Genomic DNA, 16,225 nt, shown 5'->3' with positions numbered 1-16,225 from the left:
CTACTGAATTAGACACTTAATTTCTTTCCCTTTCAGCTTTACTTTATTTAAATAATTGCTTCTAAAGCAAGACTACAAACTGGACAGAATTAAGTATTGTTTAAATTATACTGATTCCAATGTAAGGAAACTAATTGAAATTAGTGGTACTTAAACTTATTTAACTTGGGCTGAATTATAGGCTCTTTTCACAGATACAAAGGGAAATGTATTGGAACTAGATGCATTGGGGAAAGTGTGGCTAATCCTATTCACTTTCAGTCTTAATCTGCACATCCTCAGGGGCCCCCTATTTATCTAAAGCTCTGGCCTACCATGTTACTAGTACTCTTAAGGAAAGGATACAATAAGTGGTTGAGGGAGAAGATGGATGCAATGATAAGAGGCAAAGGCAAGAATATTAGTTGGTGTCCCTTGGTGGTGTTCTAAATATACTGGGGGACTGGATAAGTAGGCTAAGCAGTGACAGCATCACATGGATTGTATGACACCCTTTTTATTATTTGTTCCATATGACTATGCAGTTTTGTTCTTTGTCTTTTTCTATAAAACTTGCTTACAGTATTTGTTTTTTAATTTTCTTCTGCTTAGTATATAATCACTAAGTTTCTGAATGACTTTTCCAGATTCTCTTGAAACTATTCATATTAAAAATATATAACTTCTTACTGAATATAATAAATGCTGCATCCCCCTACAATTTTACTTGACTTTTGCCATCTGTATATGACATATCTCAATTGCCCCAAAATAATTTGAAAAATCTGTTTGTTTTTTTGGCTTATCAACTTTCCCACTTGTCCTATACGGTTAGAATTGCTCGAGTAATTAGTTTTCCCACTCACAAGAAGGGATATCATAATTCACTGCTTGCTAGAAATTTCTTCAACTTTTATGAAAGGTTTAGAACAGAAGTCCCCAAATTTTGGGGCACCAAGGACTCATTCTGTGGAGAGAGATTTTTCTGTGGACTGGAGGGTGTGTGGTTTAGAAACACAATACAGTTTCAAGGAAGTTTCTATAGATTTTTAAGAAATCTATTTCATGAAAACAACTAGTCTGGTTAAAAAAAATGTATCACACTGAATTTAAAACAAAATCTTTCAGGTAATATGTTTCTCCAATGCTAGAAAGCAGAATCCAGAAATAGGACCCACAAACATCTACTTTAATGGAATCAAATCATGCCATTTGTGGAACATCTGTTTTAAATAAATTAAATTAGACTGTGTTTTGAGCATTTCAGAAGCTCCAGGTTTATTTTCTGAACTTAATTCTCCAATATGTGCACACAATAGTCCAAAGATTAAGTATGGAAAATACAGTCTTTTTTCGCCCATTAACTTAACCATTATCCCCAAATAAGGAAATTTAGACTATATTCCAATTCTTGTTTATCTGGAAATAAATCTTACTTAATCCAGTGAGCCACTTTTATCGTATTATAGGGTTAATCAGATGAGTTTGTCAAGTCACAATATTAGCCAATTTGTAATGCACAATCTGGACTGAGAGGGCCAATATATCATACAGTAACTTCTGATTTCCCCACTTGGGAAAGAAGAGGTGATTGAAATCTCCACCCTGTCATTAAGTTCATTAGGTTTACTCACTTCTTTTACCAAATCCTACTGATAAAGGTTGTGTGAAGACAAAATTGAGGTGGATTCACATAATATGCAAAATATATATGGAATTAATCCTTATTTTATGGTTGTTGTTTTTTTCCTGTTTGCAAATGTAAAATATTCCTCTTTGATGAGGAATATACTTGACGCAGAACATTGCAGTAGGACTTCCTGGATCTATTCTAGTAACTAACACCAAACATGAGATTTAACATGATAATTATAAGCACCTTTAATCATCTTAGGTTAATGTACCAGCTGCAGTTTTCACCAGACAGGAGTGGATTGTTCTTAGTTATACATTCTAAAATAAGCTGTTCTGTTATTCTGATGACCCATATAGTAATATTCAACTTCTTGTTTGCTTTACCTTTCTCTTATTCTTTTCTGTGAATGGGAATAATTGAGATTAGATGAAACAGAAGAAGAAACAATATAAGAAAACAATATAAGAATTTTGGCTGGATTGGGTCCACCATATATGTTACCTCTCCTTGCCCTTCAAGAGAATGGTGAAATGGGTATAGAGCTGGCAGGACACAATTGCCAGACATATTCATTCTGTTTCCCTAGAATCCATTTTTAAAGAGTCCAACTTACATTTGGAAATTTATTTATAGATTGTGTGTTCTTTAAACCTTTATCCCAGGGGTGTCAAACTCGCAACTTTACGTGATGTGCCGCAACATATTGTGACTTTTTTTCCATTGCTGGCAATGGGGTAGGCGCAGTTTTGGCATGACACATCTGGCCCATGGGCTGGCAGTTTGACACCCCTGATTTACGTTTTTTATAAATTAAAATAGCTTTCATCCAGATAATTCCACTTAGTGGGCACACACTGATAAGATAATAAATAAGCATCCTCACAGGTTGGGTGTGGTGAATTCTGACCATCTAACATTGCTAATTGTTTAGGGACTTGCAAAGCAAAACAAATAAAAAACATATGTAACCTTAACCAACTGAATTCTTTTTTTAAAATGTTGCTAAAGCACAAGAGCCAAATTGAAGCCCTAAAACTTGATTTTAGTTTTCAGATGTATTCTTGGAATCCTGGGCCAAAATTGCTTGTTCGCTTTTCCTGTCTATCTGTTCAGTTATTAAGTTATTAAGCTCCATCTTTGTCCTTGGCTCAGCAATTCAGTACTTGTACCAAACCATAGGTAACAAAAATCATACTATGCAATTCATTCGGAACCACAACCTCCAATTCTGGTTCACTAGCCATGAGCAAACCATGATTTGTCATTGCAGGTATTATTTCAAACCACCATTATTTCTGTTATTCCTAATTTCATGTGTTATACAAATAGAATGCAAATCATGTTATGAAGGATAAATCAAAATCCCAATGTTATGCTATGATTGTATAGAAAAAAATATTTCCTTCTAGAAAATTCCAGAAAAGAAATTTTATGCATTTGTTTGTGTATGCAGACATATAACTTTGACCTTTTCTTCATGACAGAAACTAAGACTTTTGGCAGCAGGTGAATGTACTTCGAGTGTTCCATGATTTTTAAACTCTGAGGTTAAAAGTTCCTTTTGACATTTTAAAAAGTTCCACTGAGGATGATAGGCACCCATAGATAAATAAAGTTTTTTAAAATGTGGGGTTTCTGATCTTGTTGGCAACAAAACAGTCAGAAGACCACTAAGAAGCACTGTTAATTTTCTCTTCCTTAAAATATGTTTTCCAAATCAGACTTCTAATAACTTTAAAGGAAATAACCTATGTTATCATTATTTGGAAGGAACAGCAGATATGTAATAGAAGTTGTATTGTGAAAGAACTTCTTTGAACTATGAGTCAGGAAGTTCTGGGCTGAAATTCCAATGGTGTGAATGTGTTTCAGCTATAAAGCCATTCAATAACCATTCTACTGGCAAGATGTGGCTGCCAAGTTTTCACTTGGTAGTAATGCCTTACAGTATTATGTTCACTTAAGCTGCAGTGCTACTAAAAGGACAGCAGTGCTGTCAAAATATGTACATGTAGCAAAGGCTGAAAAACTGGGAAAATATTTTTTATTTTGAGTTAGATAGGACAAAACAGTAAAATGTTCTACCAGAATATTCTGAGTTGGCGATTTCCTCTATAAAGTGCAATGGATACAAAGCTTTAGCCAGAGCTTCTTTTTTTTTGTAGCCTGTTTAACAGGCACAATTTTCCTCAGGAAAGTACAACACATTTGCTGGATTGATGTGATTATTTCTACTAGGAGTAGCTGGGAAAAAAAATGTCCTTAAGCTAGTGCATGAATAACAGGACTAATAGCAGTAAAAACAATGTTCTATATTCACACTACTGCATTTGCTAGGCAGCAGTGTTCAACAAATCAACAAAAACTATCATCATTTTAGCATACACCCTAGAAGCTCAACATTGCAAAACACAAGTTCATACCCACGGTGCATACTGCCCACACACTCAATTTCCACAAACACAGCTTTTACATTTATATTTTACAACCTGGTAACTTCGACAACATTAACAACACCTGCATAATGCGCACAGTGTTTACAAACGCATACCTTTCCAGTTGCCTTAGAGCTACTTATGCGCAAAAGAAAGCAGAAAGCATAACACCATCTTCACATGAAAACCCATGAATGCTACCTTCTCTGTAGCAAAGAAGTATTAGTAGGGAAGTGGATGGGAAGGAGGCAGGCAACTGCATGGCAGACATTTTTATATTAAAAAAATCAACCATCTTTTCAAAAAGCCAGACAGTATTTTCTCTGCATAAAGATGTAGCAGCTTCCTGTCTAACCTGGTGAATCAGGAATAATGTCTATCACCAGCAACATTTATTCTAAACATGTGTTTAGATAATAGCTGCTTTCTTCTAAACCTTCCTCCATAATAGATTATTTAGATCATACCGTACCCAGTAGGAAAAGAGATGGAACTAGCTGCTCTAACTGTAAAGGTGAGGTTTTACACTTTCTGTGTGGAAATAATAGATAAATAACTGAATCACAGTTTTCAAAGCAGTGCATCAATTGCAGCAGTTGGAACAGCTGGAATATTTAAAATAATGCTGCTGAAAAACAGGATCAAACCTGTGTGTTTTGACTCAGGTTTGGAATAAAATCTATGGAGTTTTGAGTGTTTTGTTTTAAGACTGGAACATTTTTGCACAATTCCTCTGGAAAGCATTACACAAATGCTTAAATATTTTTACGACTACTCATGAGAACAAAGTAGTTCCTCTGAAATTAAGTGATGCAAGTAAGGAGTATGATTAACCTTTAAAATATGACTGTTCCTTAGTTAACCGTATCATAAATTTCCCCAAAGAGTGAAAAATATAAATCCTTGATTAATAGGCTATTAAAAACCAAAGCAGATATTAATTCAAGGCATGCTTTTAAGATATCAGACAACCAAAATAGTTGAAAAACATGCCCACTAGTTGTGGAAAGAGTGGCTAGAGATTAATGAATCCTCACACTCTGCCTAGTAAAGCTTTGTTAAGGTGAGAGAGTTCTTACTAATGATTTATGTTTTTCCAGTGTTCTTATAGAAGAGTGAATATATGCTATGGAAGGGTACGAACATAATTTTCATGTTTCATTATATATGTACATTTTTTGACATTAATTGAAATTGGTCTTTGGAAAAGTTGATTTAAAGTATAATTTCTATATTAGCTTCTCAACTAAAGACAACTGCCTTTTATTTTTATTATCCAGCAGTAACATAGTCTCCAAATCTGTGATGGATTTTTCCCAAGTCAAAAGGATTGGTCTTCCTCTCCCCAAGCAAACAATGTCACTTTAATATCTTATTATTTATTGGATTAAATACACTATTACTAAAGACTCTTTTGTAAAATTATAGATACTGGTTAAATATTCAAAAAAATAAAAATTGGTGAATGCTAGTATTACTTTGTTTGAAATATTAAAGCAGTATAAAATAGTGTTTGTGCATTCACCTCACATGTGTATTCAGGCTGTACAAAATATTGCTGGGTCCTCTTTTAACTAGTGGAAGGTATTACCTTTCAGTTCAGAATGGGATACTATCCACATGTTTATGATAATCAAGTTTACTTCATTATCCTGGGATGAACCAAAATGACAGGGGGGAAAAACATGTTGAGAATGAATCCCAGCAAGAAAAAGCCACACTTTGCAATAAATAAATTTGCTATTCTATCTTCTATATTGGCTCTGCATGGGATCACAGCTTCCCTAAGGAGTGGGTCCAAAACTTGGGGGTCTTCCTGCATGCATGGTCCCTGCTTGATCTTTTTTTTTCTAGTTTTAACTGGTGGCTAGCTGCAGTTCTTTTTAAAATGGGAAGACTGATTTAACTTTAATTTAAACTTCTACCATATGCAGTGTTTTGGACCTGCTTTTAATTCAAAATGCAGTTATTGGAGCCAAATAACACATATTTTTAAGGGTTCTACTTTGCTTGCCTATAAGATTTGCCAATAAAAGTAATCCAAAATGCTAATGCTTACACATACAAGCCTTACAGGAATGGCTTGGCTTCCAGCTATATTTGAGGCCAACTCCTTCAAGCAGAATTTGTTCATCCTATTTGCTGTTTCAGGAGGTGCTGCTTTTGGTTTCAAGCCCACTTGACATTAAAAAGGTGGGAGCATGGAGACAAGTCTCTGTTGAAGCTCCAGTGTTGTGAATAACCTTGTTATTTCCCAAGGTTGGAATAGCTCGTGTCTTAGAGATTTATAGAAAGGTAGTCAAAATACTTTTGTTCTGTTAAGGTTTTGGAATTAAGAATGGTAGGAATGCTGGATTAGGTTCTGGATTTATATGTTCTGTTATTGTCAGGTGTGAACAACCACACCCACATGTGCAGAATTCAAGCTAACTACTTTGTTATGTTCTGTCTATAATACATCTCCTCAGATTGGTATCCTACTCCTAGGAACAATTAGATAAGGCTCCAAGGAATTTGGGAGGTTGGTCCAAGGCCTTTTGGGATTCTGCAATGAATCCAGGCTAAGTCCCGCTTCTGCTTTTCCCCTCGCCAGGCTGGGTGCTATGGGGAATATGAATTTTATTGATTACTGATTGTTTTCATTGTAGTTTCATCGGCATAAACCACCTAGTCTCTTGGGAAGAGGTGGTATATCAACTGTTTTAACAACTGAAAACCCAAAAAGATTATAAATGACTGTTAATTTTAACTACAAACTAGTTTACCAAACAAATAAACAAAAATACCCTTCCAGAAGTTATCACTTTGAAAGACCAACATACTAAGTGGGGAAAAAAACAGAAATTTCAAGTCTCTAGGTCTTATATATTAGGAACGTAGATGTCAAAATTCAAAATGTCTCTCTGTGTATGTGGGTTTACTCTGGATTGATGCACTTTTAAAATAACCTTTCATTAAATGTTTTCCAAATAGTCAATACAGTCTCTATGTGTGGGCATCCATGCATGTGAATGGAAATGTTCAGCCAACTTTTTCATGACTAAGACAGTTTTGCTACTGCAGATTACATGAAGGAGGCATCCTTTTCATACTTGGTAGAACAGCACACAGAGTAAGTGAAGATACAAGTTGCTGATGCAAAATTAAAATGAAGTTCTGTTTAATTTAGACAATGTTTAAGCATCATATAATTGGACACCTTGCCCAGACTAAATACCTCTTAACTCTGACAGAGCTTGAAATATAAATCGTTTGGGTAAACAATGTAAGCTACCCTATCTATGCTTCCAAAAGGAAGCAAGTACATATGTCTCAGGAACAAGGATTTAGCTGGTACTGATCCATGGTCTGCATATTTTTTATGCAAAATATCTGCATCACCTAAAATGGAAGAATAAAGTTGCTAGAACATAGATCAGTTTATTTATTCGATCTATACCCTTAACTCAGGCAAACGTTTAAAGAGGTTAAAAAATTAGAAAAGAAGAAATCCAAAAAGGCAAAATACAGTATACATTAGAGCCCATGCTAAGCATTAATTAGCAAAGTGCTGAAACAGTACAGGAACAAATGTAATTCTAGATGGATTGCATTTTTTAGAATGAGTTTATCCCACATACTGAAACACATATATCCTTTGTTGTTTGGCAGATCTTGCTCTCAATATACCAGCCTGGAGAATTCACATTGTCCGTGTTTCATATAATGAACTAAAAATAAACTTTATGTTAAGTAATACAAATAACACTCTGATTTCTACCAAAGCTTTTAGAAATAAAATAATAATTCTATCGTGTATGCTCTGAGGAATGAGATCTATGATCCTATTATAAAATATGACTAACTCATCATATAGGATGAGTAAAACTGAATAATAATTTAATTATTTACTGATATTACTTAACTATCATTTGATTCTGGAATACAGGCTTTTCTATTAAAACCCACCACTACTGTAATGCACACTATATTACTTTTACAAATCTATAATTTAGAACTAATCCTGTTAGAATAATTTATTTCAGTAATACAAAATATAGCATAGTAGAATGCAAACAGCAGGCTCCCCAACTATAGAACAATTTGCAGTTACAATTGCATAACATAGAAAGAATTGCAGTGAGACATTTTGAGCTATAAATCCTTCTAAATGGAAATCTTCAAAAAAAAGGTGGATATGTTCTCTTTGGTATTCTTAGGGAAAAATTGGAGGCAAATTTAATTGCTGCTTATTTAAAAATCTATTCACATATATAACCAAGTATGATGAAACCTGTGCAGTTCTGAAATGTCTTTGGCGACAGAATAATATTGAAGGAAGGGCTTGTGTACATGGCACATCTACCTTTTAAAAGTATTTATTCTGAACTCCTGAGCTTTCGCCATGTTTTGAAAGTCATATAGTAATATGTTAGCCCTCTATTAATCAGAAATACCTGGACAGATAACTTATGTCAGCTTTTTCAGAAAACTGATCTGCTGATTCTGCAACAATGACACTGAAGAGTCATTAGAAACACTGAGTGCCAGTTTGGTGCAATGGTTAAGGCCTCAGGCTACAAGCTAGGAGACTGTGAGTTCTGCTCCAGTCTTAGAAACAAAGCCAGCTGGGGGCCTTGGACCAGTCAATGTCTCTCAGCCCTGGGAAGCAGGCAATGGCAAAACACTTCTGAAATCTTGCTAGGAAAATTGCTGGGACTAGTTCAGGCAATAGCTTGAAGGCAACAAACACTGACTTGAAGGCAACAAAAGGAGTTGTATCTGGTTATAGCTATGTAGTGTGAGTAGGTCATATCCTGAATAGCTGCTGATTTCATTTGTCTGTTTTAAGAGCTCCCAGTTCCCATTATGGGGGTTTGGATACTGTTATCTATCGAGGGAACAGAGACTACTGAAAAGATTGCATGGAGAATAAAAAGCAGCCATTTTTTTAAAAAAAAAATAGCAAAGTGGGTGAACTAATAAAAAAATTGGTAGAGTTATTCAGGGAGAAATTCTTATTTTTTTTCCCCTATGAATGGGGACAATAGGTATTCAGGTAACCCGAGAGTCTGAAAAATTGATTATTTCTATTGGTAATAGCTTAAGAAAGCAATGGTGAAAATGAACCGACAGGATTTGTAAAAAATGGATTTTACTGCTTGTGATATATTTGTTTTCCTGCCATGCATCTGCAGCAAGTTCAAGCTTGTAGTAGTCCTTCACGAAAAAGTCAAAACACAGAAATAGGAAGTAGCCACACTGCAGCTGAATGAGTACACCTCCCCGAAATCAAACGAAGGACAGGAATTGAAAGAGGAAATACAGTTCTATATGAATACAATAAAACAAAGGAATAAGCCTAGTAGGCAAAGGTAATAACCATAAGCAAGTGTTATGAAATACAACCTGTACCCTTGGAACTAAATCAAATTCCCAAACTTTCACAGAAGAGGCAGACTTTGAGGAGATAGATTGATGGTGTTCTGCAAGAAGACTGAGAGAGGAATCCTTATGTTATGAGGCATTGCCCCAACGTTCTGATTGGATTGATCTGCTCATGAAATGTATGTCTTTTGCAAGGAGGAAAGATGTGGCTGTATATCATCTGCATTTACTGACTGTGATCGCTTCATGCTAACCATTCTGAGAAGAAACGGTATTGCAAAGAACACCACCACATGTTCTGAAGATTAAAGAAGCAAGTTCAGGATCTCGGGGATACAGGTGAACTCATCCACCCTTTCCTATGGAAAAGAAAGTAGAATTGCCAACGAATGATTGCCTAAGTAAATGGTGTCAGTGGGAGACACAAACAGGCCACAGTTCTGCCAAACTATTCATGTGTGGGTCTAACCATTACAGAATAAAGTGAAACAGTTAACATGATTTAGAAACTGTTCTATAGCTGCAGCCTAATATTGCACTGGCATTCATCACCCATTGTCCAGAATTTTGCATTATAATGCTTTCTTTCTCTTTCTTCTTTCTTTCTTTCTTTCTTTCTTTCTTTCTTTCTTTCTTTCTTTCTTTCCTTCCTTCCTTCCTTCCTTCCTTCCTTCCTTCCTTCCTTCCTTCCTTCCTTCCTTCCTTCCTTCCTTCTTTCCTACTTTCTTTCTTTCTTTCTTTCTTTCTTTCTTTCTTTCTTTCTTTCTTTCTTTCTTTCTTTCTTTCTTTCTTTCTTTCTTTTTTGAAATTTGGAAGTTGGCAGAATTGTGGATGACCCATTGGGGAGATCATATTAGAAATACTGCCAGTCCTTGGCAGGAAAAATTGAAAATTCCTACGGAAGTTCTTTGTGTTTGTGTTTGTGTGTGTGTGTGTGTGTGTGTGTGTGTGTGTGTGTGTGTGTGGCCCTTCTAAGTGGGTGGTGTGGTGGCTCAGCGGTTAAGACGCCGGGCTTGTTGGCTAGAAAGCCGGCAGTCCAGATTTGCCACACGAAGGGTTAAGCTCCCGTTCCTTGTCCCAGCTCCTGCCAACCTAGCAGTTCAAAAGCATGCAAATGCGAGTAGATAAATAGTTACCATTATAGTGGGAAGGTAACAGCACTCCATTACATCATGTGGGCCACATGACCACAGAAATGTCTTGGGACAGTGCTGGCTCAATGGTCTTGAAATGGAGATGAGAACTGCCCCCTATAGTCAGCAATAACTAGTGGAATAAAATTCCTTTACCTTTTTTTTAACCTTCTAGGTTTGGTCTCTATATAGAAGCAGGGAGAAAGGACAGAAGTACCCTTAAACCACTCAATTATGTTTATATAACATGAGTGACATGTTTATCCGAAACAGCCAGGGGGTTGACAGTAACTTTGGAAACCCTTGGGACTTTCATCTCTCCCTGACATCCCAGTCTACTCTTTACAAAGCGAATAGACCAACAATGCATGCCTCTCTGTTTGAAATTGTTTTATCACTTTCCTAACTGTGCATGTTTTTTGAAATATTAGGAATGTTATTCATTCCTTTAGTTTCCTAAATCTACCAATTTTCAGAGTTGAGTTTACAGTTATTTATTAGGTGATCTACCTCTCACTGAAACCAGTGGGGCTTTATGGTGATTTGGCTAGATACTATAGCTTTGTTAATTTTATCCTCCCATCCACACATCATTTGTTAATAGTGTGAATGTTAAAGTCTTAAAACTACATTGCAAAATGCCATTATTCTGAATTTTGGAGGAGAAATTTCCCTTACTTCTCACAGACTGGGACTTTTCAAATGGCAAGCATATATATCTCCCCTGTAAATACTGTAAATGAAATGAATTTTCAACCATGAAAATAGAGCTTTACTATGGAAATAGGGACAGGCATGGAAAGGGGTAAAGGGTTCAGGTGCCACTATAATCGGTACTATAAACATGCTTTAAATTTGTGGCACGGAGGACATGCTTTTCATAATACAGCAATTTTATAGTTTTATTGGACGGCCAAGCGATAAAGGAATATTCAGAAATGGCAGTTTGAAATGAATGAAAGTGGGGGGAAAACCACATAGCACTAAATCACGTTACTTCTATAAAATACTACTGCAATAGTTCTTTTATTAATTTTTAATGCTCAGCACCCTTGGTGACCTCTTTTATTCTTTTGCTGTCAACATGGCAGCCTGGAAAAAAATTGAAATGGGATAATAAAACGCAGGAAGTACTTAAACCCCCGGAGTATGCAAGTGCATTCTCTCTGCCTTCCCTGTCACTCTTTTTGCATCTCTGCCAACCTCCCCCACCATACCTAACTCCCCACAGGGGTGGGAGAGGAACTGGTTTAAGTAATCCAGTGTCTGCTTTTATGTACTTTACGTATTTATTTTAAATGCTCCTTTTAAAATAGAAAGTGTTTATCTGAATAATAGAACTGCTTGAAAGAAGGCTGTTTTCTTTTGTCTGTCTGGCTTCCACTACATACTATTTGGCCTGATTCAGCTGCATTTTGCTCAAACAGCAGGATACCATTATGCTATGAATATTTACCACTGTTTATATCTCCAAGGAGACTAATCTCCATACCACTACAGTCCAGAAGCTCGGGGCATTGTCTCTGCAGGCCCAGGTTCATGGTGTCACAGCAGCCGAGGCCATGGGGTCAAACAGATTAATCCATCAGTGAAAATAAAGCTCCCCATTATTTCCACCAACTTTCCCTCCCTCCCCCATCAGAGGACTTAAAATAACGATCTATGCTGGAATCCACTCCATGGAGCAGTTTGGTGTATGTATCGCAAAGGGAGAAAAATGGGAAAATATCAGATCAGTGAAGTTTGGGGGATGTAGCAGAGTCAACGTGTTTATGAAATGTGTTAAGAAGGCAGATCACAGTAGGGACCGCACCCTATTAAAAATTCCACCAAGCTTCCCGTTTCGGGATGTTTATTTTTGTCTTCTTCCAGTGCCCTTTGATTAGCCCCTGTCTAACATGCACCCTGACAACTATGACAGAATGAAAAATCCCAGGAAAAATGTGGGTCATAAGAGAAAAGTGACTTCCTCCATTACTCAGGATTGACCCTATCAGTAAAATTGGGTTGCAACGTTTCGCCGTTCAGGAAAGGGCAGCCCATGAGCGCTCACAGTCAATCTGTTCCATCTGTCATGGTTATTAGCAAACTCTGACCAGCAACAAACCTAAAAATACAATGGGCACAATAATGCAGTCATATTAATGGCATCTTTTGCTGGTTCCAGGCCTCAAAGAAGGGACTTTTAATAAGAAAAACCAATACCTACCTGATACTCCACCGTAGGTGGTCTTTTTGCTCTGCCCTACAGAAGGCCAAGGCATGCCATCCGCCTTCAGTCCCATCAACCCTGACACAGTATTGGTGGCTGTAACACCATCTGCCCCACCTACAATAAATTTAGTGGTAGTTTTAATAAGCATGTTAACACAGCAAGTTGCAGAAATGGTTACATGGTAGTCCTAATTAGATGACGAAGATTTCTAGCTATTAAAAAAAGTATCATCGTCATTGTGTTAAGATGATTTTCAACATTCAGAGAGAATTTGAAACATTCATTGTAAATCCTGATGTACATTTTTCACAGGTTAGCTGTTAAGTGCTAATAATCACATGATCTTATACGGAATGAATGAAGTGGCCTGAAGAATTTTTCTAGTTGACAGACAGATTGATGCAACACTCCCCACCCCCCCCACACACACTACAAATGACCCTAATGATTAAGCAAGGAAACTGTACCTCCAGCTTCTAAGAAAGATCACAGGCAAGCTATTATTGTTGGCTGTTAAGAACATGTAATTTACATTAATGGTTATTAATTTGTTTAAATGCTAAGGGCGTCATCTCTATTTTCAATCAACTCACTACAGATTCGCTTTTCTACAGGTGTGTGACTTACCAGTGGTTTTATCATGCCCTAATTGGGACAGTGAAGAGCTGGCAAATGTTCTTTTGAAGTTGAGGCATTTTTTAATCCCTTGCAAGCAGTTAGGTGTAATGTGTGATATAAATTAAACCAATAAACACACAGTGCGAGGAGGCCCTATTCTTATCCACTCTACCCTTACGTCATAGGCCATATTTCTCCTAACTAAGCTTGATTCATAGAGTACGTTCTCACACTCGCAGTTTACTTTCCTGTCAGTCCACAGGGAGCTGGGGTCTCTTATCTCTTACTTTGTTTTTCTTCTGTCCTTCTTCCTTTCAACTCCCTTGTCAACTTTCCCTCCTCCCAATTAAATGTAATGGCATCTGGCTTCAAGTCTACTCCCCCCCTTCTCACTGTGCCTTTGCTATGCCCTATTTTCATATTTGTATCAGTAGCTCCCACTTTATGTTGTTTCCAGGGTCAGGGTGAGACAGATGACGATTCAATGAAACAGAAAGAGATCCTCAAAGCAGGTTGATTGTGATAATCCAGTGGAATGGTGAATTGTTAAGTAAGATTCGCTTCTGGAATAAAGGGTGGTGAACACAGATGAAACTGTCATTCTTAGACAGCTTTGAGTTGGTGATTCATATAGGGAAGTTTCACTTAGGTCTATACAGGTACAAAGCAATACATGAAACCTGAAATCATATATTTTGGGGAAATACATATATGATATCTAAAAAACTGAAAAGTGACTGCATGTGCAAATGGGCCAATCATATATTTGGTATTTTCATGAAGATGAGAAACAGGGAAGTGTACCGACTACGTTCCACATTTACAGAAGGTTTTTCAGCTTTTCTTCTAAGAGGAAGAATTGAAGAAGATGATGACAAAATACAAAGACCTGCAAATAGAAATCGAATGACTGTGGCAAAACAAAGAACCTATAGTAATAGGTGCCTTGGATTCAATCCCAAAACAACTGGAGCATCACTTGAACACCGTCGCCATTGAGAAAATCACCATCAATCAATTGGAAAAGGCAGCTTTGCTCAGAACGGCTTATATCCTGCAACAATATTTGTAACACCACCGAACTTCTACATATGCCTATCCTATTAGGTTCTTGGGAAGGACTTGATAGGTGGACAAAAATGCCAACTTAAGTGTGAACATATGGTGCGATGAACCGTAATAAAATCTTCATTTCACATATACCATAGTTCCATCAAGTTCTTATGAAACCCTAGAGTTCCATGGAACAGTTTGAAAAACAATTCAGTGTTGCCATCTTGTGGGACCAAAAAATATGTACCTTCTCTATCATGGCCCCTTGTCCTCTGGAACAGCATCTTCCCAAGCTTTCAGATGGCACTGATTCTCCTGGACTCCTGGAAATCCTTTAAGACCAAGTTCTCTTTCCAGCTCTGGGCTTAATTGTGGTTGTTATGTATAGCTGGGGCCCCTGTTGTACTGTCGTATGGCTTATTGTTCTAACTGTTTTAGTCCAAGTTGTCTGTTTATGAAGGTTTTAATTATTTTAATAATCTTTACTGCTTTGAGGGCACTACTCTATCCAGACTCTCCTGGAATAGGCAGCTGTAGCAACTAATAAATTAAATTAAAGCATATTGATGTAAAATACCAGCATTATAAATAACAGCAGCTGCATGATAAAAAGGGCAAGTGGTATTAAAAATTAGAAGAACTGGATACTTGCCAAGACCCATATCTCACCTTAGAAATCATTATCATGAGCCCCTGAATAGATTTTTCCCCCAAAAGAGAAAATGGAAGCTTGAAAGGAGCAAGGAAGAACAAGCTATCCAGACCATTTATTTGCTTGCCAATCTACACTTTGCGTCAAATAATAGTACATAAGGAGCCCTGGTGGTGCAGTGGTTAGAATGCAGTATTGCAGGCCAACTCTGCTCAAACCATAGCCCAGAGTTTGATCCAGATGGGGCTCAAAATTGAATCAATCTTTCATCCTTCTGAGATTAGTAAATTTGTTGGGTGAAATATGCAAATAATGCTTTGGTTGGAAACTGCCCAAAGGGTGCTGTAAAGCACTAGGTAAAGGTAAAGGTTCCCCCGCACATGCGTGCTAGTCGTTTCCAACTCTAGGGGCCGGTGCTTATCTCTGTTTCAAGCTGAAGAGCCAGTGTTTGTCCGAGGACGTCTCCGTGGTCATGTGGCCGGCATGACTAGACGCCAAAGGCGCACGGAATGCTTTTACCTTCCCACAGTAGTGGTCCCTATTTTTCTACTTGCATTTTTACATGCTTTGAAGCTGGGACAAGTAACAGGCGCTCACTCTGCTACGCGGCACTTGGGATTCGACCCGCCAAACTGCCGACCTTCTGATCAACAAGCTCAGCGTCTCAACCCACTGAACCACCGCGTCCCTTTGTAAAGCACTAGAGCACGGGTCGGCAACCCACGGCTCCGGAGCTGCATGCGGCTCTTTGAGACGTCTCCTGCGGCTCCCAGTCACCCAGTGTGCGTGCACCTCTCCAAATGGGAGGTGTGCGCGCACCACTCCAAACAGGAGGAGGTGCGCGTGCACCGCTCCAAAGGTTTGGACAGCTGCGCACGCACCTCTCTCGCACCTCCGCCCAAACACCTGTTTGGAGACCTGCTGGTGTTCGGGCGGAGGTGCGGTTTGGAGACCTGCTGGTGCCGGTTTAGAAAGCTGCTGCGGCCCGTGGCAGCTTTCTAAACCGGCACCAGCAGGTTTTGACACGGGTGTTCGGGCAGAGCTGCGCACGCACCTCCACCCGAACACCCGTGTCAAGACCTGCTGGTGTTCGGGTAGAGGTCGGGCGGCAGTTTGGAGGTCCCGGGGGTGGCTCCG

At 37.9% G+C, this 16,225-nt stretch overlaps 1 protein-coding gene across 2 annotated transcripts in view; it reads right to left on the bottom strand.

Annotated features, from left to right (window-relative positions):
- The window catches only part of DPYD (dihydropyrimidine dehydrogenase), a 611,068-nt gene that overhangs the window by 108,936 nt on the left and 485,907 nt on the right, over window positions 1-16,225 (bottom strand). For both annotated transcript variants that reach the window (XM_081325991.1, XM_081325992.1), the window contains one exon: window positions 12,760-12,879. In XM_081325991.1, coding sequence (XP_081182117.1) covers window positions 12,760-12,879 — 120 coding nt within the window. The remainder of the gene's footprint in view (window positions 1-12,759; window positions 12,880-16,225) is intronic.

This window comes from Vipera berus, assembly GCF_964194415.1.
Source record: "Vipera berus genome assembly, chromosome: 3".
NCBI lineage: Eukaryota > Metazoa > Chordata > Lepidosauria > Squamata > Viperidae > Vipera > Vipera berus.
Note: the sequence above shows the minus strand (reverse complement) of the source record. Positions and strands in the feature narration are given on the sequence as shown.